The sequence below is a fragment of the Lethenteron reissneri genome, unplaced genomic scaffold (assembly GCF_015708825.2).
Source record: "Lethenteron reissneri isolate LAM-NWPU_2019-01 unplaced genomic scaffold, ASM1570882v1 scaffold_136, whole genome shotgun sequence".
Classification (NCBI taxonomy): Eukaryota; Metazoa; Chordata; class Hyperoartia; order Petromyzontiformes; family Petromyzontidae; genus Lethenteron; species Lethenteron reissneri.
This window is the reverse complement of record NW_026891069.1, coordinates 34,472-59,084: the sequence shown is the minus strand read 5'-3', so window position 1 is coordinate 59,084 and position 24,613 is coordinate 34,472. Positions and strand designations below refer to the sequence as shown.

The 24,613-nt window shown below is 47.2% G+C and overlaps 2 protein-coding genes across 2 annotated transcripts; both read right to left on the bottom strand.

Moving 5' to 3' along the window:
• Window positions 1–11,342, bottom strand: LOC133362076 (uncharacterized). The gene is made up of 5 exons (XM_061581039.1): window positions 11,311–11,342; window positions 10,058–10,352; window positions 7,271–7,546; window positions 2,877–3,055; window positions 1–2,785 (listed from the first exon to the last, which is right to left on the bottom strand). The coding sequence occupies exons 2-5, from the start codon at window positions 10,326–10,328 to the stop codon at window positions 2,621–2,623; spliced, it is 891 nt and encodes a 296-aa protein (XP_061437023.1). The 5' UTR covers window positions 10,329–10,352; window positions 11,311–11,342; the 3' UTR covers window positions 1–2,620.
• On the bottom strand, window positions 11,331–22,491 carry LOC133362074 (tumor necrosis factor receptor superfamily member 6-like). The gene is made up of 6 exons (XM_061581037.1): window positions 21,653–22,491; window positions 15,396–15,489; window positions 14,467–14,595; window positions 13,845–13,958; window positions 11,863–11,958; window positions 11,331–11,365 (listed from the first exon to the last, which is right to left on the bottom strand). The coding sequence occupies exons 1-6, from the start codon at window positions 21,701–21,703 to the stop codon at window positions 11,331–11,333; spliced, it is 519 nt and encodes a 172-aa protein (XP_061437021.1). The 5' UTR covers window positions 21,704–22,491.
• Between the last annotated feature and the right edge of the window lie 2,122 nt (window positions 22,492–24,613).

Genomic DNA, 24,613 nt, shown 5'->3' with positions numbered 1-24,613 from the left:
TACTAGTTGGCTGTGTCGGGTGGTGGCGGGTTTTAACGACACAATATTATAAATTTACGCGATCTAACCCAAAAAAACCTCGATTATGGTTGGTATGCCTTGTTTCAGACTCACAAACCAAAGACTAATATTTTATGCATTTATGCAATACGTAACAATATGTGCCCACGTATGTGTGTTGCACGCCTTAACAAATGTATCAAAACCAACCCACATTAGCGACTACAGGCAAAAATGCAAATGCTGATATTTCCGTAGCCTTAACAAAATATGGGAAAGCACTGGCATTAGAACGTAAACGTTAAACTCTCTAAGAACGTAACAGTATTCAGAAAATATTGGCAAAACCAGACGGTCCTCTACCAGTCTGGAAAAAAACAAAGTGTGCACCTCGCAGCAGACCAACCAATATATCAAGAAACAATCATTCTACCAGTAATACATCAAAACAATTACCAGTGGGTCCTCTTTGTGAGGTAACCCCTGGGAGCCCTGACTTTCACATAGACTGAGTTCAATATTAAATGGAAATTTATATACTTGAAATCAAGCCCCACCTCATACATATAAATTACCGTTAATGCAGCCATACCATGGGACGATGTAGAACCTAAGTCTTTAGACTGGGTGGCCGGATGTTATTTCCATGTATGGTTTTGGCTACTTTTTGCAAGGATCAACATTTTAACGAGCTTATCTTGGACAAAGGGCCTATGTCCCTACTCTTTGGTTCTTTCGTTAAAGTCACGTAGGTGACTTTACCGAAAGAACCAAAGAGTATGGATTCCTGTAGTCACGAAAGCTTCAAATCAAGGCCTATGTCCCGTGAAGTTCTCAGGTGCGGCATCACTTACTTATATATTTCTGGGCATGAGAATTAAAGCCTCCCTTCCTAGACCATAACTCTGCTGATAGGAATGAAGGCTCAACATATGCGTAGTGTATAAGAGAGCAATGTGAATGTACGTGCGATGAACAATTATAAGTCTAATATTCATGAAGTATTAATGATCAAAAAGGGGTACACATCTAACATTTGTCTATTCAGTTAAACTGAGTTTTATCCTTTATTATTTTTACTCATTATGACAGGATTTTTCAATAACGCCGTTGTCTTCAGAAACTCAACTACTGCCTTAGAGGAGAACAGACTGTATAATAGGCGACGTTTCGGTCAATGGGCCTTCTTCATAGCATGTCTATGTGCTGTGATGAAGCCCATCGTCGGTAACGTCGCTTGTGAAAAAAATCCTTGAAAGATAATTTATTATTTGTGCTTATAGTGAAATAAAGGGTGCCAAGTTGCTATCCATTCATTGCTTGTTACACTTTTTCCCTTCATGAATCAATAAACGCGCGAATTTATAGGGATTGAAGTAGTGATAGGGGTTAGGGGTAGTGATGGGGGTTAGGGGTAGTGATAGGGGTAGGGGTGGTGACAGGGGTTAAGGTAGTGATAGGGGTTAGGGTGGTAGTGTTAGGGTGGTAGTGTTAGGGGTAGTGATAAGGGTTAGGGTGGTAGTGATAGGGGTTAGGGTGTTGATAGGGGGTTGAGGTAGTGATAGGGGTTAGGGGTAGTGATAGGGGTTGTAATAGGGGTTAGGGGTATTGATAGGGGTTAGGGTGGTAGTGATAGGGGTTAGGGGTAGTGATAGGGGTTAGGGTGTTGATAGGGGGTTAGGGTAGTGATAGGGGTTGGGGGTAGTGATAGGGCTAGTGATAGGGGTTGGGGGTAGTGATAGGGCTAGTGATAGGGGTTGGGGGTAGTGATAGGGCTAGTGATAGGGGTTGGAGTAGTGATAGGGGCTGGAGTAGTGGTAGAGGTTGGAGTACTGATAGGGTTAGTGACAGAGTTAGCCTAAGAGTTTGGGGCTGTCTTTGAAGATATATATTAATTTTATTTAAGTAATCACATTTGGCCTTTTGTATTTCTCGTGGTCCTTCGGTTTTCCCGTCCACATTTAGAAACACGCATTGAGATTATTTCGCGGCTAGAAATGTCCAAATGATGGGGCTACTTTGTTGAGCTATCATTTGTGATAGCCAGGACGCTTCTGAAAAATAAGTTAATACCTCAGTGGGCTTTGCTTGGTAGGATGGGGATGCTTTAGTCTTAGTTATTTGTACGTGTTTCAGTGATTTGTTGAACCTTTCTCGTACTTTGCACTACGATAATGTTTTTGTACTGTTTGTTGTTGTAACGTTCTTATCCCGTGTCCCTACTGGACATCTGTGGTAAAGAGCTTGATGGCTCATGGGGTTCCTCCTCCAGTATGAATAAATATTCTGAAATTGATTACAAAGGATTCTGAAATTGAGGGTCACTTAAGCAGAGAAGAGCTGGGAGGAGTTCTTAATGCAGGCGATGTCTTTAAAAAAATGAAGCCTAAATTGTTAAATGACGTGGCCAAGCAAGGGGCGAGAGGAGCGGGCAGGGGTGGGAAGGGACAGAGGAGGGAATTGACGATGTGGGACTCTCATTTGCACTTCCTGGATGCGTCTTAGCATGTGTGCTAAAGGGCCATCTTAACGCGTATATGCTAAAGGAAATCACTTAACAAGTGGCAAAAGGTAAAACAAAATTAGATTTTTAAAAAGAGTGAATTTGGCTTAATAAAGCTCACATGTTACGAAAGATGGAGTTAAACTTTGGGTGTTGATCTCGAAGTCCCCAAAGGACCTCTAAGAATTGCCTGGGATTCGCCCGGCTCTTTCCCAACGTGAGCTCTATCACGTGCCTTGCCGCCACGTCCCGTCCGTGTTTGTTCTCCATTTCTCTCAGGTCCTGCAAAGCATAACGTCGTCGCTGCATTAGTGTACAAACATAAACATCCTTCTAAAGCCTCCGCTGTGAAAACCAAAGCCAACAACAATACCTGTGCGATGGTTGTGCTGAAGTAGTTTATTTTTTCCAGGCAGGTGAGCAGGGGTTCCAGGTCATCCTTTATAGCTTTGGATATGTGTTCCTTGTTGAAGCGAATATGTCTGTATAACCCTTTGTCCTTGTACTGATCCAAAAACAAAGGGGCCTTGGTCAAGAGCTTCTTGAGGAACCCTGAAAGACAGTGAGTAGTGGCGATTGAGGATTATTGAGAAGAAACGAAAAGTACGATTGATGCACGTGGTGGCTGTTGTGTATGTACCCCCTTTTTATTTTTTTTAATATTAATTTTTTTTTTAAGAATTATTCTGCCAACATAGATAATATCGTTTTTTTTTAATAGACGCGGCCACGTGGGAACGAACACGCCCCCACACTTCCACAGAGGCCCCCACACTTCCACAGATGCGCGCATACCTCATTTCAAAGGAAAGAGGACATGAAAGGGGGGGGCAATAAGGTAATAAACTCCCCTAAATTCACACAAGAGGAACAAGGGAGGGGGGAATTGCAGGCGGGGGGTTGCAGAACCAGGAGACACGGAGGAAGAGATAATTATATTCTTAACAAAGAAACAGCATCGACGACAAAAAGCACAGATGGGTCTTTGAACCATGTTAAATACACAAGTTACCAACTTAACCATAAAGATTAAGCAAACAGTATCCATCCTCACTCCAATTGAAAACCAGACGACAATCTGAACCAGAATCGCGACCCATCATTGTTAATAAATACTGACATTATTTACCTTTAAAGAATATCTACACGGCCGGGCCGAAGCATCAAAGAATAATTATGGCATCGATTTCGCTCCAAAACAAAATTCCTAGCCGGGATATCAGATCAAATAATCACAAGAAGTCAAATAATAAGTACGGAATTAAAGTAGAAGAGAAATCAAGGGCGGAGAAGGCTCTCAAAATTAACCAAACACAACACCCATGGGAAGCGAGCAACACGGCCGCCTTTGTCTTTCCGAGAGGATCACGACACACAGGCACCAAGCCAGGAAATGACACCCATAAAGTTGGGGCAAGGGCTCAAAGGAAATTAACACACGCCTTCGAATAAATAAGCATGCGCCGGATGCTCCCACCGTGGAAACAACCGCCTTTGTCTCCCCACAACACGGACAGCAAAAATTGCACACGCATGGAAATAACATTGCCATGAGAGATCGGGTCACGATGAAACATCGTGAACACTGTTTCGGCATAACCAAGCAGCAAATAAGTCGCATTTCAACTTCCAAACCAAACCAACTTAAGCTGTGTGAGACAAAGGATGTGATCCCAGAGCAAGGGAGTGAATAGTTAAGCTTGCTTAACGCGTAGGTTTTCGCGACAAATATTATTCAGTAACACAACATGGATTCAAATGTTTTTTTTTAACTCAACGCGAATCATCGGTCTGGCTAATGGATAACTTCTGAAGCAGCCGACACGAGGCCCCCACCCCTTTTTTCCAGAACGACACACACAGCTGTGTCTTCAAAGCTAATAAACACACGGACAAACACGCACGCGAAACACACGGACAAACACGCACGCGAAACACACGGACGGACACACACACGGACGCAGATGGTCCACCCCCACAGGAAGGTTTTATGACACAGCTTTTGAACTCGGGAAGCCGAGTGGAATTTTCCGATATAAACCGAAGGAAAATCCATACAACTCAGATCGACAGGGGCTCTGGCCCCCATCACATATCGTCCGGGCTTCGGCTCCAACACAAGATATCATCCGGGCTACGAGCCCATCTTCGGCTCCACCACAGATCTTCACGAGCTCCGGCCTACATCTCATCTCGTCTCCGGGCTAAGGCCCCACCAGAGTTCTCCAGGGCGACAACCATCTCTCCTCGTCGCCGCCAACGAAGAAGCTTTTCGTCATCCAGAAGGACGAGGATCGCGCGGTGCCGAGGCATCGCCTGCCGCACACGAGTGTACGAGCCAGGCTCCCTTGCCGTGTCACCACGCCGAGGTGCATCGCCTGCCGCACACGAGTGTACGAGCCCAGCTCCCTTGCCGTGTCGCCACGCCGAGGTGCATCGCCTGCCGCACACGTGTACGAGCCCAGCTCCCCTGCCGTGTCGCCACGCCGAGGTGCATCGCCTGACCACGCAAACGAGCGTGGCCGCGCGTCAGTCATCGTACGGGGTCAGCCAAGGAAGGAGTCGGAAAGCGAGCCGCTCACCCTCTCACCGCAGCTGCGCAAGCCAGAGGGTCCTTCTCCGAAAGTCGTTCGTACCCACAACTCCCCCCACCAATAGACCCACACACGCACGCATTGACGCCCCACTCACCTGTGAGACTATCCCATCTAGTTCACCCTTACCATCGTATCAACCCTAGTCAATTATCAGAAGACTGATTATCAACTACATGAACCATCAGCTGGCCATGCGGAATCGCGGCCCATCGAGTGATTAAGAGTCCGTCGGTTATAAGAGTGAGGTTGTTACCGTGTCTTTCCCTTGTCCCGCTCATCACATAGGCGATCAATAGACTCGTCGAGGCAAACTCAAACTCTCGGAATCCTCATTACGAATCGACCGAACACAGAGAGAGAATATCTTGTCAAACCAGTTTCCTTTGTCCCAGAGTCTCGCCGAAGAATTAATTACAACAGAGCCAGATTCGCTCTCGCGCCCACACGCCCTCACCCACCATTGTATCAAACATTCCGTTAAAAAGGATTTTAGACTTGCCGATGAATCTATTGACATATACTTTCGCCTCTGGGATACAATAAGTGCTTCTTATTACCGCCATATGAAGTGTGTCATGCTTGTTTTCAAACTCGACCAGTCGCCGATTGTGATCAATACATGGGCGAACTAATGATGCCTGGTAGGAAAAGTAGAGGTTACAATTGATAGAAGTGTTTTTAGTCATTCAGTTCGTTAAATGCATAAGTGTTTATTCATTCATTTTAGTCAAATGCATAATCTCGTAATTGCATAAGAGTTTTGGTTATTCATATTAGTTAATGCATAATATCGCAAATGCATAAGAATTTTTAGTCATTCAGTTCGTTAAATGCATAAGTGTTTATTCATTCATTTTAGTCAAATGCATAATCTCGTAATTGCATAAGAGTTTTGGTTATTCATATTAGTTAATGCATAATATCGCAAATGCATAAGAATTTTTAGTTATTCAATTTAGCTAAATGCATAAGTGTTTATTCATTCATTTTAGTCAAATGCATAAGAGTTTTCGTTATTCATATTGCATAATTGCATAATGTCACAACTGCATACGTTTTTGTCGTTCATATTAGTTAATTGCATAATCTTGCCCATGAATTATTGACGCATGTTTGACCTGCATGATAGAATGTCACGTGCTTGTTAGAATAAAATTGTAATCCAGAAGCATATCGAGTGTTCCTTCCAAGTCCATGCAAAACTGTCTTATTCTTGACAACTGTATCCTGTGATGAGATATGAAAATGGAGACCTAAAATATTATAACACACACTAGGATAATCGGTAAATGAATCTATGATAATCGTGTTATCCTGATTGATAACCCTGGATAAACGAAACTAAGCAAATTATCATAACTGCACACATTAACATAATCGCAAGCCTCAGCATAAATTACTACGATTATCTCCGTGATTATCATAATTTATGCATATAATTACACGCATTATCATAATTTATGCGTATTAATACACACACTATCATAATTAATGCGATTTGCGCATTTTTCGGAAAATTATTAATTTTTATTATTTTCATCAAAATTTCATAATACCAACACATACAACATGGCGCACACCTCTAGTCCAGCACTTGTGAGTGGACCGATCTCCATCTCTTTCATCTGTATGGGATAGAGCGTTGCCCCATCTCGCACACAAGTGGTATTTTTTGCTCCGGGTGCTGGAAACTATTCTTTGTTTCATTTTGCTGGGAGGTATTTGTTTTGCACCTAGCGGTAAAACTACGAACTATGTACAGGATATGGGACCTTTTTACCAGTATCAAACTGAGAAAAATATATTAGGTGTTTGAACATCTTAACACTTGTTTTATTTCCACAAAGGGAAATACCTATTCTTATTTTATCATTTACGGAATATGTTGCCGACATTTCAGTTGCTTTGTCCAATCGCTTGCATGATTGCGTAATAATAATGGATGATACATCGACGGACAATCCTGTAGATGCTTCCACTCGTGGTATAGGCAAATTGTGTACGAAGGATGAGTTGAATGAAACAACAGAATAGTTTAAAGTGAAAAGGGGTGGTCATACTTTTACGTCACACAAAGTAGAACAAATTTCATGCGGAAGTCAACTGGGAGGGAGTCATAACGTGGATACCTGTGAGAAGTTTGAAGGTGTTCAACGACGTTTAAACTCACCGAGGGAGCTCAGCCACTTCTTGACGTCGGGGTACTTGTTCTTCACGATGTGCAATGCAAACAGCAGCTTATCGCAGTCGTCGTTGCCGCGTTTGATGAAGAAGTCGAGCAAGATCTCGGCACAGTCCTCGTCGCTGTTTGCCGATTTTGCTTTGGTTATGATGTCGCCTGGAATCAGAGACTGGTTGATGAGCTGCAGCAGAAGGTGTCGTGGGTTCACGCCGATCCAAGCCTTCAGCTGTGGCTTGGCTTTTGTAACAGCCAACACTGCTTCCCCTGTGACAACGGAAAATGCAGTGCACATTCAGTTCTCGACTTACGAACGCCCGTATTTACAAACACCACCCTCACTGACGAACACCACCCACACTTACAAACTAGCTTCCAGGGAATGACTTTTTTAAAAAGTGACTCGAGCAGAGAGTGTGTGTGTGTGAAACTGAGTGTGTGGGGAGCGCTAGTGTAGCGGGTAGCGCACTGCGCTACGAACCTGGCGACCCAAGTTTGATTCTCGCTCACGGCCAACACCAGTTGCGATTATCTGAACTGTTTCTGGGCCTTCCCTCGGTCGATTCAGCCTCAAATTAGTAGCTAGTGCGGTGTGTAAACATCGCTACTCGGGAGACGAAGGCTGCTGGGCGTGGTGTGCGCCACACACTTTCTCGTGCGCCATGCTGGCCTTCATAAGTGCTTGCTAACAGCACTTGCTCCAACAATCTGTTAAGGCTATATGGGGATCTATCTTTGTGTCTATGTGTGCAAACGTGTGCAAATGTGTGTGTGTACACATGTGTGTGTGTTAGTCCAGCGAAAACAATCCCCTACCTCTTGACTGGTGCTGAACGGCAACGCTGTGGTGGATGTGAGCAATGCCATGGAGGGAAGGTCAATTTCAAAATCGGCTATACCCCTTCACGGCGATTGTAGCCGCAACAGCGTCCAAACAAGGGCTCTGAATGGGTGCAAAGGGCTGGTAACCCCTCCACCTTCAATTATTTACCACTAAACCACGTGGAACTTTTAGAACAAAGCTTGTGCCGGAGGCCCTGGGGATAGGTGTCTATGACGTCTCCTGGCCAAACTACATTTGGCGGAGCCAGAAGACTGAATCTTCACCCTCGGGGTTCCTCCAGAAACAGCAAAAAGACACTGCGGGTGGCCACGTGGAATGTTCGAACGCTCACTGCAGAGAAGAGGCTGCCACTCCTCTGTCTGCCACAGCAGAGGTGTAGGGAATTCCAAGAAGACCTACATCTTTGCTTTATTGACCTGGTCAAGGCCTATAATAGCATCAGTAGGCCTGGGCTCTGGGTTGTTCTCTGAGTTATTTTTTGTGCCTTCGGAGTCCCGACTCTCTGCTCACAATCATTAAGGACCTTCGTGATGGTGGGCAGGCACGGGTAAAACTACTTGGCTGGGAGTAGGAACCATTCCCTGTTCACTTTGGGGTGCAAAAAGGATGTCTTCTTTCTCCCACATTATTTAACATCTATATCGATCACGTAGTTCGTGAAGCCTTCGATGGCTGTACCGGAGGATTTTATATCTGGAACAGATACAATGAGAGGCTGATCGATGCCTGGGTGCGGTCAAGGGATGGCTCCCTATTGGTCAACCATGTTATGTATGCTTATGATCTGGTGATTGCTGCTCACTCAGAGGAGGAGTTGGAGGCACTGCTACTGATCATTCCACTAATAGGTAGGGCCTTACCATCAGCCCCACCAAAACTAAGCACCTGCCTGGGTATTTTGTGCCATCAGACACTCCACCCCACAACTCCCAATTGGTGATGGGGCAGTTGTGGAGGGGAGAGAGTTTTCCATACCTGGGCAGTGTGCTCATGACCGGCTATGGTTTGATAGCAGAGATCTCACTCCGAATCAGTCGAGTGGAATTATCTTTTGATTGGCTGCGCGACAATGTGTGGAAGCTACCTGGTCTGTCGCTCCACTCGAAGCTTGAGATCTTCTTGGCCACGGTCATGCCCTCCCTTCTCTATGCTTGCGAAACGTGGACCCCCCTAATGGAACATCTTCCCTGGTTAGAAACATTTAGACTGGCCTACAATCCATCCTGGGTTTAACCAGGCTGGATTACGTGAGGAGCTCACAAATCCTTGAAAGATGTGGACAAAGTCCCATCAGTGAGCTCCTCTGGCAGGCAAGGCTGCGTTGGCTGGGTCATGTATCCCTCATGCCCAGAAACCGCATCCCTAAACAGCTTTTGTTCGGCTGGATAGAGGGGGCTAATCGGGTGCAGCACTGGCTAGAGAAGAGATGGAGTGATATGGTACAAGAGGATGTGGAGCTGAGTGGACTTGCCAATGACTGGTACCAGCGGTGTCAAGATCAGCCTCTGTGGAGGAGGCTCGTGAAGGACGCTACTGGGCAGATGGAGGCAGTCGCCCTCCAGCAACAACGGAGGGCAGAGGAGTGACGCTCACAACAATGAGCGGAGCGCCGGGCGGCTAAAACACAGCAAGTTGGAACAGTAGGGGGCACAGGTGGTGCATCGGCCAATCGTCTCAGTCAGTCGACCCATGGCACCTGCTGGGTCTGTCCCGTGACCTCCTGCTAGCGGGCGTTCAACACTTCACGTGGCCTTAACATGCACCTAGCCTGGCAGATCATGTTCGTAATTCAGAGGACTGCCTGTAATTATACTTTTAAAAAAATGTAAATAAACATTCAATTATTGAATTTGAGCACCGTGTATTTTAATTGACGATTCGAAGCAACTTGACGTGATGTTTATCATAGTGAAGAGTTAAAGGACCACGCATACCCTTTTCCTTGAACATCTTCCACAGCTGCAGGTAGTTTCTTCTAACGGCGTAGAGAGCGTTCCAGAGCCTGAAGTACTCTTTCCCTCCCCGGTTGAGGAAGTGGTGAAGTAGAAACTCCACGCAGTCCTGTCCACCCTTGCTTTTGGCCGTGCTGTAAACTTCCCATGTGATTGTGCGGTTGTTGATCAGATACTCCAGGAGAGGGGTCGGGTTCTCACCGACCCACTTCTTTAGGTCCTCTGAGTATTCATGCATTACCTGCTTTACCATGTTATCAGCAATTTCACCGTCCGCCTGTGGATGACGAACATAGAAGTCTCATGGAAACGTCTCCAGCAGTTCTAAAATCTGAGATTGCCTACTCGAGGTGGCTGAATAAATGTATGTTTAACACGTAGGCTTTCGCCACCAATATCCATAATACAGTAAAACCTTGGATTGCGAGCATAATTCGTTCCGGAAACGTGCTTGTAATCCGAAGCACTCGTATATCAAAGCACTCGTAAATCAGTTGTGATCACGTGACGCTCGGCAGACAAAGCGTATATGTACCACTCGTATTGCAAGACCTCGCTCGTTTATCAAATAAAAAATTTACGAAAATGTTTTGCTCGTCTTGCAAAACACCCGCAGACCAAGTTACTCGCAATCCAAGGTTTTACTTTACAGATTTTTGGGTTAGATCGCGCAAATATATAAATGTGTCGTTAAACCCGCCCCCACCCCACCGCAAGTTTCTAAATGTGGAGGGAAAAACTGGAGGACCCGGAAAAAAGTCCACGCAACCACGGGGTGAGAGATACGCAAACTCCAAATATACAACAGGCATCAGGATCAAATATACGAGCTCCTGTATTCCAGGCGAGGTAGTTAACATACAGCAGTAGGCATCGTCAGGGTCAAGATCGAACCAATCACCTTCTGTATACCAGGCGAGGTAGTAAACATCTTGCCACGTGGAGTGAGAGAGAGAGATGCAGTCATCGTCAGGGTCAGGATCGAACCCACGCCTCTCCCTATGACCATTATGTTACACTAAATCGCAATTATTTATGCATACAATTGTGTTTTCCCACAGTGATGTGCCGATACACCGCCGAGGGTTGGAGAAACAAGAGAACGTGGATGCAAGTCTGAAGACACGCGTGTGATTGGCAAGCGTACGCATTGTATCACTTATTGTAAGCTCGCTGGAGCCACCATGCACGCCACTGGAGCGCTCCGAACCGATGTCAACGTCGCTCGCCATTACCTGGGTCCCGTTCTTTACGACTACGAGGAGCGGTGCCGCCTCTTGTACCCGGCGCCTGTGAACGCATCGCAGGGAGCATTACAGAGATACAATGGCAATGACAAGAAGTCCGCTTTTGCTGTCGCGCGGCGTTTTCAGATGCGCTGCGTCTGCGGCCGTCTGGACCGCCTCTTCCTTCCGATATTAGGAAGCCACTGGTAGCGATGCACTTTAAATAATCGTCTGGATTGACAAAACTCATTTCTTTAAAACTGCTTTTTGTGTTTAGTTTGTTGTCCTTCCCCTCGCACCTCTGATTAGCCACAGTATGGTGCAAAAAGAAGTCCTACACACATACATTTGAAGCTTTAAGAGATAATATGTATGACTATCATATAAAAACAATCAATTGTAATCATTGTCAAACCAGTAAAATCACTGTGCGTATGTCTGTTGAGCTTCTTCTGTCCCACTGTACATAGCGCACCGTAGCTAATCGGAGGTTTGAATAGAAAAAGACATGTTTTTTTTACCGCGCACTGGTATACTGCTGATCTGCTCAATCAGACTTACGAGAGAGCTTCTGTCTCTGTCTTAAAACGATGAGGATGGTAGTTATAGCGATCAGCGAGAGTGCAGCGATGCATCCCAAAACGATGGTTGCTGTTACTGAAAAATAGAAAACAGAAGGGAAAAACAAAACATAAAATCAGTTCCGCCGATCTATGGATAAAAAAAAGCCTGCTGAAGACAGTCAATGCGAGCATTCGAAAACGGCCCGTGACGTGCAGGGCAGACCTCGACGGATGCAGTTGTTACGTTCCTGAGAAAATTCCTCCCAAAAAAGCGAATGTTTTCATGGAGAAATTTGAAACAGATGCCATCCAGATATCCACCCTACGTCCTTCCTTGTGGAAGAGATATATGGATGACACTTTCGTAATTTGGCCACATAACCTACCAACACTGAACCTATTCCACAATCACATCAATTCCATACACCAATCCATCAAATTCACCATGGAAGTGGAGAAGGATGATAAGCTACTATTCCTGGATGTTTTGAGAAGAAACCTGATGGCTCTTTGGGACACTCTGTCTACAGGAAAGCTACCCACACAGATTCCTATCTGAAACCTGAATCCCACCACCATCCAGCACAGAAGAATTCCCTCATCAAAACACTACACCATAGGGCCCACTTCATTTCTGACCAACATCACCTAGCCAGTGAACTGGAACACGTACACCAGGTCCTTAAGATGAATGGATACTCTGACGGCATTATCCGCAAAGCGGTTTTTCCAACCATGATGGAGAAACAACCCCCTGAGACGCCGATCAAAACCATCACGTTACCATACATAGCAGGCGTTACCAAAAAGATTGCGAAAATCCTAAACAAACACAAGATCCAGGTCCGATTCAGTACAGTACATAATATCCGTGATCTAATCCCATCTGTGAAGGATGTCATTCCTGATTTGCAATACCCTGGAGTCTACAACCTAAGTTGCATCTGTGGTGATTGTTACATTGGGGAAACGAAACAGTCATATCTCTGACCGTATCCGCGAGTCACAAGTCAGATCTGAAACACGGCAGAACTAATTCTTCCGCCGTTGCTGATCATTGTTATAACGCTGTGGGCTCTCATGATATTGTTTTTTCCGAGACCAAGGTGCTCTTGCAAACCGTCTGGCTACTCTCAAAGGTTTGTTCATGAAGCTATCCAGATATACAAGCACAGACATAACTTCCACCGTGAAGATGGATACAAATTGAGCAATCATTGGAAAGATGTTATTAACCAAGTAAAAATGATGTAACTGCGCATAGATTGTCCCATCTTATTAGCGGCTACTAGTCTATTTTACCGAGTCAGTTGCATCCCCAGCGTTTAACAGTGCTGCTATTTTGCTTTGGGCGCCAACATCGGCTGTAACTGCAGTAGTCGCTGCTTCGCTCTCTTCCACCCCCCCCCGCATCTTCCAGCTCCCTCAACCTCTCGCTTCTAGCCCCGCCCACTCCCCCCGACCCCCCCCCGCACAGTCTCATGTCCCAGTCCCTGACGTCCACACTTATATAAACTTCTGATTTTCACACCTGATGATGATGATTGCTTGTGTTGCAATCGAAACGTCATGATTTAATTAACTTTTTTTTTTACCTACGTGACTTTACCGAAAGATCCTTGCAGTCACGAAAACTTCAAATGTAGAATAGAGCGGAGACATTTGCCGCCGAGGGCAGGGCTGTGGTGTGAGTTGCCGTAAGCCCGTGTTTTGTGGTTGTTACCGGTGTTGTTCATTATTATGAAAGAGTTTTATCGTTACCAGACCATTTTGAGTATGACCACCTTTGACGTCACAGGTTTAGTCAGTCACCGAATAAGGGAATAGGCGACAGTAACGTATGTTGAACTTCTTTCGTACCGTACGTAGCCAACCATGCTAATCTGAGTGTGCGGGGGAGGGGAAGGACAACAAACACGAATCACAAGAAGCAATTCTACAGACGACAATGATAGAGGTGTTGACCGCGTGGTAAGTCACCTTGGCTGGGCCCTTCACGAATACAGAGCTCCGAGCCAGGGTCTCTCTTGAACCCCTCCTTGCACTGGCACACGGTGTCCTGGGCCAAGGAGCAGGCGTGAGCCACCTCCTCATCTGCAAATGGGAAATCGAGAGTTCATCGGTCTCACACACATGCATAACTTGACCTGGTTTTGACAATGTCCGTGATTTGTTTTTGCCACGATAGCAATGTCTCCTCTCAAAGCCTCACCCTCTTAACTACATCGGCCATTCCCTTCCTCGTCAGTCCCCTCGCCCCTCCACTCCTCCCCATCCCTCCCCTATAACCCCTCTCACGACCCCTCTTATTTATTGAATTCTCTTTTTTTTCTTTCTCTTTTTCAATCTTTTTTTCTCCATTTCTTTTTTGTCTCGTTAATTTCCTCTTTTTTCTTTCCTTTTTTCTTCATTTTCTCATTGTTTTTCTCTCTCTTTTTTCTTTCAAATTTTTCTTCATTTTTTTCCTCTTTTTCTCTTTCCTCGTTTTTTATTTCCTTCTCTGTTTTGTTGCGTCGTGTTTCGTGCGTAAAGTCAAGCGACGCCTAAATGGCACCGCATCCTCCATCGTGATTGCGACGACGGTGCGAGTCATTCCTGTTACCTGGTCCGCAAGCCCCGCACGGCATGCACGTCTTCTCCTGGTGATCTCGGTTGCTGAAGGTGCCCTCAGGGCATAGATTACACCAGGGGTCCATGCCATCGGTGATGCAGTCGACAATCTTGAAAGTCCCTATGAAGAGAAACATGGCAGTGTGCTTGGTGAACTTTTCAACATTTTAGATGGAAAAACTACGTAGCTCTTTGTCAATCTACTTCTGGATATATTTCCAGATGCCCAGTCTGTCATGGGGGTTATGTCACCATACTGTGGGGGAGCGGTAGTTTAGCGGCGCTATGGACCCGGTGGCCCGAGTTCGATCCCCGCTCACGGTAGACACTGGCGACGATTATCTGAACCGACTCAACCTCAAATGAGTACCTGGTGCGGTGTGTAGTAAACATCGCCACTAGGGAGACAAAGGCGGCATGGTGCTGGTAACCCACCCCCTCGTGTGCTGTGCCGGCCTTCATAGGTGCTACTTGCTAACAGCACATGCCCCAACAGTCTGTTCAGGCTATAGGGGGGATTTTTGTCTTTGTGACCGTTCTTTACCAGGCTGCTCAGTGCGGGTTGGTGAATGGGTAGTGGGGCTTGCTTGGTTAAATAAAAAAATGGTTTAGTTTCAGTATGGGTCTCTGCGGGTCTCTAAGAGTGTGGGTCTCTGTGGGTCTCTATGAGTGTGGGTCTCTTTGGGTCTCTATGAGTGTGGGTCTCTGTGGGTCTATAAGAGTGTAGGTCTTTGGGTATCTATAAGTCTGTAGAATCACGTGTTTAGAGTATTTGGCGGCTATAAATGTTCACGCGATACGCCACTTCGCCTCGCTATGATTTGTGATAGTCACGTCGCTGCTGACAAAAGGGCTGCATAGCTCAGTGGGGGCCTTGGTACAATGAACAAAAATAGTTTCGTTTTGGTTGTGTTTCCTTACCTGGGCGGCATAGTCTGCAGCAGAAGCCCTGGTGTGTTTTGTAGAAGCCGCGATCGCAATCTCTGTCGGCCAGAATGGCAGCGGCAGAGACGATCTACACAGAGAGGGTGCAGCGGACAAACGAATTTGGGGTAAATCGAAACTCCCGTCATCATCCTCGCAGCTAGGCCTCGGCAAGGTACGGTAAAAGGTCAAAAGCATCGAGCCTACCTTTACCCTACCTTTCACCCTTACCCCATACAAATTACCCGATTACAGGGTAATTACTGGGGTACTACTACACATGAACAAGGTTTATAACAGGTAAATGCTTGGTAGAGCGCTTTATTCATGTAAAATACTCTCGATGATTCCAATTTTAAATGGAGGCCACAGACTGGGACAGGGAGCTTTTAGCGAGTGGTAAACACAAGGTGTTTACCGGATAATATTTCACGCTACGTTTACCCTACAGGGTAACACTTCACACCACCTTTACCCTACAGGGTAACACTTCACGCTTCCTTTACCCTACAGGGTAACACTTCACGTCGCCTTTACCCTACAGAGTAACACTTCACACCACCTTTACCCTACAGCGTAACACTTCACACCACCTTTACCCTACAGGGTAACACTTCACACCACCTTTACCCTACAGCGTAACACTTCACACCACCTTTACCCTACAGAGTAACACTTCACACCACCTTTACCCTACAGCGTAACACTTCACACCACCTTTACCCTACAGAGTAACACTTCACACCACCTTTACCCTACAGGGTAACACTTCACACCACCTTTACCCTACAGAGTAACACTTCACACCACCTTTACCCTACAGGGTAACACTTCACACCACCTTTACCCTACAGCGTAACACTTCACACCACCTTTACCCTACAGCGTAACACTTCACACCACCTTTACCCTACAGGGTAACACTTCACGTCACCTTTACCCTACAGGGTAACACTTCACACCACCTTTACCCTACAGCGTAACACTTCACACCACCTTTACCCTACAGCGTAACACTTCACACCACCTTTACCCTACAGCGTAACACTTCACGTCACCTTTACCCTACAGGGTAACACTTCACGCTGCCTTTACCCTACAGCGTAACACTTCACACCACCTTTACCCTACAGAGTAACACTTCACACCACCTTTACCCTACAGCGTAACACTTCACACCACCTTTACCCTACAGCGTAACACTTCACGCTGCCTTTACCCTACAGAGTAACACTTCACACCACCTTTACCCTACAGCGTAACACTTCACACCACCTTTACCCTACAGAGTAACACTTCACACCACCTTTACCCTACAGAGTAACACTTCACACCACCTTTACCCTACAGAGTAACACTTCACACCACCTTTACCCTACAGAGTAACACTTCACACCACCTTTACCCTACAGAGTAACACTTCACGTCACCTTTACCCTACAGAGTAACACTTCACACCACCTTTACCCTACAGAGTAACACTTCACACCACCTTTACCCTACAGAGTAACACTTCACGCCACCTTTACCCTACAGAGTAACACTTCACACCACCTTTACCCTACAGAGTAACACTTCACACCACCTTTACCCTACAGAGTAACACTTCACACCACCTTTACCCTACAGGGTAACACTTCACGTCACCTTTACCCTACAGGGTAACACTTCACGTCACCTTTACCCTACAGGGTAACACTTCACGTCACCTTTACCCTACAGGGTAACACTTCACGCCACCTTTACCCTACAGAGTAACACTTCACACCACCTTTACCCTACAGGGTAACACTTCACACCACCTTTACCCTACAGAGTAACACTTCACACCACCTTTACCCTACAGGGTAACACTTCACGCCACCTTTACCCTACAGAGTAACACTTCACGTCACCTTTACCCTACAGGGTAACACTTCACACCACCTTTACCCTACAGAGTAACACTTCACACCACCTTTACCCTACAGAGTAACACTTCACGTCACCTTTACCCTACAGAGTAACACTTCACACCACCTTTACCCTACAGAGTAACACTTCACACCACCTTTACCCTACAGGGTAACACTTCACGCCACCTTTACCCTACAGGGTAACACTTACTCTATACCACAGAGCCCACTGCATCTCAGACCAACACCACCTAGCCAGTGAATTGGAACATGTACATCTGGCCATCAATATGAACGGGTACTCTAACCGTGCTATCTGCCAGGCTGTGTCTCCCAATGTGGTGAAACAACCCCTTGAGACCCCGATCAAAATCATTACGTTGCCATACATAGCAGGCGTGACCAAAAAGATTTCCAAAATTCGAAACAAACAAAAGATCCAGGTCAGATTCGATACAGTACACAAGATCCGTGATCTGATCCCATCCGTAAAGGATGTCATTCCTGACTTACAATACCCTGGTGTCTACAAACTGAGTTGCACCTGTGGCGATTGTTATATCGGGGAAACGAAACGACACATTGCTGATTGCATTCGCGACCACAAATCGGATTTGAAACATGGCAGGACGAATTATTCGGCCGTAGCTGACCACTGTTTTATTTCTGTGGGTTCTCATGACATTGTGTTCTCCGATTCCAAGGTACTCTGCAGGCCTCCTGGATACCACCAGAGATTTGTCCACGAAGCCATCCAGATATACAAACATAGACATAACTTTAACCGAGAGGATGGATTCAAATTGAGCAATCATTGGAAAGATGTAATTAACCAAGTTAAACTTTAGCTACCGTGCAGTTTACTGCTAGACAGCCAGTTTATATTTATTCTCATGTCCATATCCATTTTCCCAGTATGTTACCCGCTAGTTTCACTCACTACCATCACCATACACTGTTTTGGCTTGCACAGGTCTAAGCTACCCACCCCCGCAGCATAACAAAGGCTGCTTAATCTTAGCATTCCTATCTACTTCCGCTCCCTGCATCACAAAAGCTTCATCAGTTGCCTCCAAGGACATCATCGTCGTCCCTCCCCTCCATCTCCCGTGACTAGTTACAGCCATCTCTTAGACACACTTAAGCTGTTGTGCTTACGCTACGTTGTCCCCACCTGAAGAAGGACGCTTGTGTTGCGCCCGAAACGTCGTGATTCGATTTAATTACATTTTTGTTGTTTTCATTTAATTAAATTTTTTTACCCACGTGACTTTACCGAAAAACCAAAGAGTATGAATCCTTGCAGTTACGAAAACTTCAAATCTAGGGTAATAATTCACGCCACCTTTACCCTACAGGATAACACTTCACGCTACCTTTAGCCTACCCTTTACCTTACCCCTTGGCATGTCGACACCTTTACCTTCTACCCAGTAAAAAGGGTAAATTACCTTACGTTGCCGAGGCCTACTCGCAGTGGCGGCGGCGGCGGCTTCGCCGTCGAACAAAGGCGGTGGTCACCGCAATTGCGCGGGGCTTTCAGATGCGCTTCTGCGGCCGTCTGGAACGTTCTTTCCTTCCGATAACTATTAGGTAGGCACTGGAGCTATGGTGTATGTTTTGCATCATCGAGATCGACAAACTCATTTCTTTAGAACCGCTTTTTGCGTTCAGGTTTGTTGTCCTGCGGTTAAACGATCCAAACTAAACTAATTATCGACTACAAACTACTTTTATTTTACCAGGTAAGGCCCCACTGAGCAACGTAGCTCTTTTTCAGAAGCGACCTGGCCATCACAAATGATAGCTCAACGAAGTGGCTTACCACGTGGAAATGTATCGCAGCCAAATGCTCTACAAAACGCACGTTTGTAAATGTGGAGGGAACAACGGGAGGATAATCCACGCGACCACCACCGGGAGAGAGACACGCAAACACCAAATATACAACAGGTGTCAGGGTCGGGATCGATCCTACGGCCTCCTGTATTCCAAGGTGAGGTAGTTAGCATCTCACTCTGGGAAGAGAGAGAGAGAGACGCAGACTACAATTATACAGCAGCAGGCATCGTCAGGGTCGGGATCGAACCTACAACTTCCAGTAGACAGGGCGAGGTAGTTAACATCTCACTATGGGGAGAGAGAGACGCCGACTCCAAATATACAGCAGCAGGCATTGTCAGGGTCGGGATCGAACCCACTACCTCCTGTATACCAGGCGAGGTAGTTAGCATCTCGCCAAGGGGAGAGGAGAGAGAGACGCAGTCAACGTTAGGGTCGGGATCGGACCCACGACCTCCTGTAATCCAGCCGAGGTAGTTAACATCCCACCACGTGGAGAGAGAGAGAGACGCAGTAATCGTCAGGTTCAGGATCGAACCCACGACCTCTTGTATACCAGGCGAGGTAGTGAACATCTCCGAGCCACTGCCGTGCCAAATGAGCTGAATTCAATCCTCCACCTAGAGCTTGTTTTCACGCTCAGGGAGTCGATTCATGAATCTGGCTTTGCGGCTTCCTCGCCTGTGCTGTGGTTCCGTGGATCGGGCACATTGGGTTTGCCACCTCAGGTGTGGTGGGTTCACAGTCTTCTTCCTCCGTTGTACGGATTAAGAGCAGCGGGTTCAAGATGTCAGCTTAGATGCTGCTATCCATTCATTCGTCTGCTCAGAAGCGGAGCGGAGACGGTGGCGGTGTTCACTATAATAAAAATAAGAATGTCACACGCATTGTCTTTGAAGGCGATTGGCCTACACCAGAAACAGCAGCCTTCTTTATGGCCTAGTATCACTCCCTACGCAGTGTCTCACCACCCAGTGTCTCACCACCCAGTGTCTCACTAGCAGTGTCTCACCACCCAATGTCTCACCACCCAGTGTCTCACTAGCAGTGTCTCACCACCCAGTGTCTCACCACCCAGTGTCTCATTACCCAGTGTCTCACTACCCAGTGTCTCACCACCCAGTGTCTCACCACCCAGTGTCTCACTAGCAGTGTCTCACCACCCAGTGTCTCACCACCCAGTGTCTCACTAGCAGTGTCTCACTACCCAGTGTCTCACCACCCAGTGTCTCACTAGCAGTGTCTCACCACCCAGTGTCTCACCACCCAGTGTCTTATTACCCAGTGTCTCACTACCCAGTGTCTCACTACCCAGTGTCTCACTACCCAGTATCTCACCACCCAGTGTCTCACCACCCAGTGTCTCTCTACCCAGTGTCTCACCACCCAGTGTCTCACCACCCAGTGTCTCATTACCCAATGTCTCACCACCAGTGTCTCACCACCCAGTGTCTCACCACCCAGTGTCTCACCACCCAGTGTCTCACTAGCAGTGTCTCACCACCCAGTGTCTCACTACCCAGTGTCTCACCACCCAGTGTCTCACTACCCAGTGTCTCACTAGCAGTGTCTCACTACCCAATGTCTCACTACCCAGTGTCTCACCACCCAGTGTCTCACCACCCAGTGTCTCACTACCCAATGTCTCACCACCAGTGTCTCACCACCCAGTGTCTCACCACCCAGTGTCTCACCACCCAGTGTCTCACTAGCAGTGTCTCACCACCCAGTGTCTCACTACCCAGTGTCTCACCACCCAGTGTCTCACTACCCAGTGTCTCACTAGCAGTGTCTCACTACCCAGTGTCTCACCACCCAGTGTCTCACTATCAGTGTCTCACTACCAGTGTCTCACTACCCAGTGTCTCACCACCAGTGTCTCACCACCCAGTGTCTCACTAGCAGCCTCACTAGCAGTGTCTCACTAGCAGTGTCTCACTACCCAGTGTCTCATTACCCAGTGTCTCATTACCCAGTGTCTCACTACCCAGTGTCTCACTAGCAGTGTCTCACTACCCAGTGTCTCACTACCCAGTGTCTTACTACCCAGTATCTCACCACCCAGTGTCTCACCACCCAGTGTCTCACTACCCAGTGTCTCACTAGCAGCCTCACTAGCAGTGTCTCACTAGCAGTGTCTCACTACCCAGTGTCTCATTACCCAGTGTCTCACTACCCAGTGTCTCACTACCCAGTGTCTCATTACCAGTGTCTCACCACCCAGTGTCTCACCACCCAGTGTCTCACTACCCAGTGTCTCACTACCCAGTGTCTCATTACCAGTGTCTCACCACCCAGTGTCTCACCACCCAGTGTCTCATTACCCAGTGTCTCACTACCCAGTTTCTCACTACCCAGTGTCTAACTACCCAGTGTCTCACCACCAGTGTCTCATTACCCAGTGTTTCACTACCCAGTGTCTCACCACCCAGTGTCAGACAGTGGTATAAATAAACACATAACAGGTGAGTGTCACTGGTTACAATGAACAGGTGAGTGAGTGTGAGTTGTCCTCACCACGAGGAGGAGGATTCCCCTCCACTCAACTGCTCTCTTCCACAGAATCATGTCGTGATCCTCTCGTCCTCCTGTGTCAGCAGCTCAGGTTCATCACCGATGCTTCTTCACTCGCTCACAAAGTCTCCCCCGTGTCTCTCCAATGGGATCTCCGCGATTAGCACGGTTGCAGATGTACGGCGCGATAGAAGTTGGACATACGTACACCACACTATGCACTACTATACACTATACTGCTATATACTACACTATACACTACACTACTATTCACTACACTGCTATACACTACACTGCTATACACTACACTATACACTACTATACACAGCACTGCTATATATCACTACACACTACACCACTATACACTACACGACTATACACTGCACTATACACTGCACTACTATACACTACACCACTATACACTGCACTATACACTGCACTACTATACACTACACCAATATACACTACTATACACGACAATACACTACACTATACACTACTATACACTACACCACTATACACTACACTATACACCACCACTATACTCGATTGAGAACTAATGTTTGTAGAACCGCTCTTCGTTGCTGTGTTCAGTCTGTAATCCTTCCCCACCGGCACCTCCGATTAGCCACGGCTGGCTACGTACGGCGCCAAATAAGTTCTACATACGTACACATACATACGTAGCGTAGCTTTGTCAAGGTTAAACACACGGTCTATAGTTTGATCGCCTCTTTAAAACAAAAGCGAGAGAAAGAGAGGGAGACAGCCAGCTACGACTCTGTTGTTTCGACATGTACAGCAATGCACCTGAACTGACTTCCTTGAGTAGTTTCAGGTCAAGGTGCGTGGGAGAGAGAGAGGGGGGTGGGGGGTTGTTTAGAGTGCCACTGCAAAAATGTATTGTCTCGAGACAAAAAGATAACACGCGAAATGGTGCAAACGCCACGTTGGTTAGGGAGATGTTGACTACCTCGCTTGGTCTACAGGAGGACGTGGGTCCTGTTAGATGCTGACTACCTTGCCTGGTCTACAGGAGGTCGTGGGTTCTGTGAGATGTTGACTAGCTCGTCCGGTCTACAGGAGGTCGTGGGTCCTGCTGTATATTTGGAGTCTGCGTCTCTCTCCCCGTGATGAGATGTTGACTACCTCGCCTGGTATACAGGAGGTCGTGGGTTCTGTGAGATGTTGACTAGCTCGTCCGGTATACAGGAGGTCGTGGGTCCTGCTGTATATTTGGAGTCTGCGTCTCTCTCCCCGTGATGAGATGTTGACTACCTCGCCTGGTCTACAGGAGGTCGTGGGTTCTGTGAGATGTTGACTAGCTCGTCCGGTATACAGGAGGTCGTGGGTCCTGCTGTATATTTGGAGTCTGCGTCTCTCTCCCCGTGATGAGATGTTGACTACCTCGCCTGGTCTACAGGAGGTCGTGGGTTCTGTGAGATGTTGACTAGCTCGTCCGGTATACAGGAGGTCGTGGGTCCTGCTGTATATTTGGAGTCTGCGTCTCTCTCCCCGTGATGAGATGTTGACTACCTCGCCTGGTCTACAGGAGGTCGTGGGTTCTGTGAGATGTTGACTAGCTCGTCCGGTATACAGGAGGTCGTGGGTCCTGCTGTATATTTGGAGTCTGCGTCTCTCTCCCCGTGATGAGATGTTGACTACCTCGCCTGGTCTACAGGAGGTCGTGGGTTCTGTGAGATGTTGACTAGCTCGTCCGGTATACAGGAGGTCGTGGGTCCTGCTGTATATTTGGAGTCTGCGTCTCTCTCCCCGTGATGAGATGTTGACTACCTCGCCTGGTCTACAGGAGGTCGTGGGTTCTGTGAGATGTTGACTAGCTCGTCCGGTATACAGGAGGTCGTGGGTCCTGCTGTATATTTGGAGTCTGCGTCTCTCTCCCCGTGATGAGATGTTGACTACCTCGCCTGGTCTACAGGAGGTCGTGGGTTCTGTGAGATGTTGACTAGCTCGTCCGGTATACAGGAGGTCGTGGGTCCTGCTGTATATTTGGAGTCTGCGTCTCTCTCCCCGTGATGAGATGTTGACTACCTCGCCTGGTCTACAGGAGGTCGTGGGTTCTGTGAGATGTTGACTAGCTCGTCCGGTATACAGGAGGTCGTGGGTCCTGCTGTATATTTGGAGTCTGCGTCTCTCTCCCCGTGATGAGATGTTGACTACCTCGCCTGGTCTACAGGAGGTCGTGGGTTCTGTGAGATGTTGACTAGCTCGTCCGGTATACAGGAGGTCGTGGGTCCTGCTGTATATTTGGAGTCTGCGTCTCTCTCCCCGTGATGAGATGTTGACTACCTCGCCTGGTCTACAGGAGGTCGTGGGTTCTGTGAGATGTTGACTAGCTCGTCCGGTATACAGGAGGTCGTGGGTCCTGCTGTATATTTGGAGTCTGCGTCTCTCTCCCCGTGATGAGATGTTGACTACCTCGCCTGGTCTACAGGAGGTCGTGGGTTCTGTGAGATGTTGACTAGCTCGTCCGGTATACAGGAGGTCGTGGGTCCTGCTGTATATTTGGAGTCTGCGTCTCTCTCCCCGTGATGAGATGTTGACTACCTCGCCTGGTCTACAGGAGGTCGTGGGTTCTGTGAGATGTTGACTAGCTCGTCCGGTATACAGGAGGTCGTGGGTCCTGCTGTATATTTGGAGTCTGCGTCTCTCTCCCCGTGATGAGATGTTGACTACCTCGCCTGGTCTACAGGAGGTCGTGGGTTCTGTGAGATGTTGACTAGCTCGTCCGGTATACAGGAGGTCGTGGGTCCTGCTGTATATTTGGAGTCTGCGTCTCTCTCCCCGTGATGAGATGTTGACTACCTCGCCTGGTCTACAGGAGGTCGTGGGTTCTGTGAGATGTTGACTAGCTCGTCCGGTATACAGGAGGTCGTGGGTCCTGCTGTATATTTGGAGTCTGCGTCTCTCTCCGGCTTCTCCTCTACATTTACAATCAACTTC

Bases quoted from the DNA above. Each gene is read 5' to 3' on its own strand.
- LOC133362076 (XM_061581039.1), bottom strand. From the start codon at position 10,328: ATGGTAAAGCAGGTAATGCATGAATACTCAGAGGACCTAAAGAAGTGG. The intron at 7,547-10,057 runs GTATGCGTGGTC...CCGTTGTCACAG, and splicing joins GAAGATGTTCAAGGAAAAGG to GGGAAGCAGTGTTGGCTGTT. The intron at 3,056-7,270 runs GTGAGTTTAAAC...ACTGTCTTTCAG, and splicing joins GAAGTGGCTGAGCTCCCTCG to GGTTCCTCAAGAAGCTCTTG.
- LOC133362074 (XM_061581037.1), bottom strand. From the start codon at position 21,703: ATGATTCTGTGGAAGAGAGCAGTTGAGTGGAGGGGAATCCTCCTCCTC. The intron at 13,959-14,466 runs GTAACAGGAATG...TCCCATTTGCAG, and splicing joins GTGCGGGGCTTGCGGACCAG to ATGAGGAGGTGGCTCACGCC. The intron at 11,959-13,844 runs GTGACTTACCAC...TCTATTTTTCAG, and splicing joins TCGTGAAGGGCCCAGCCAAG to TAACAGCAACCATCGTTTTG.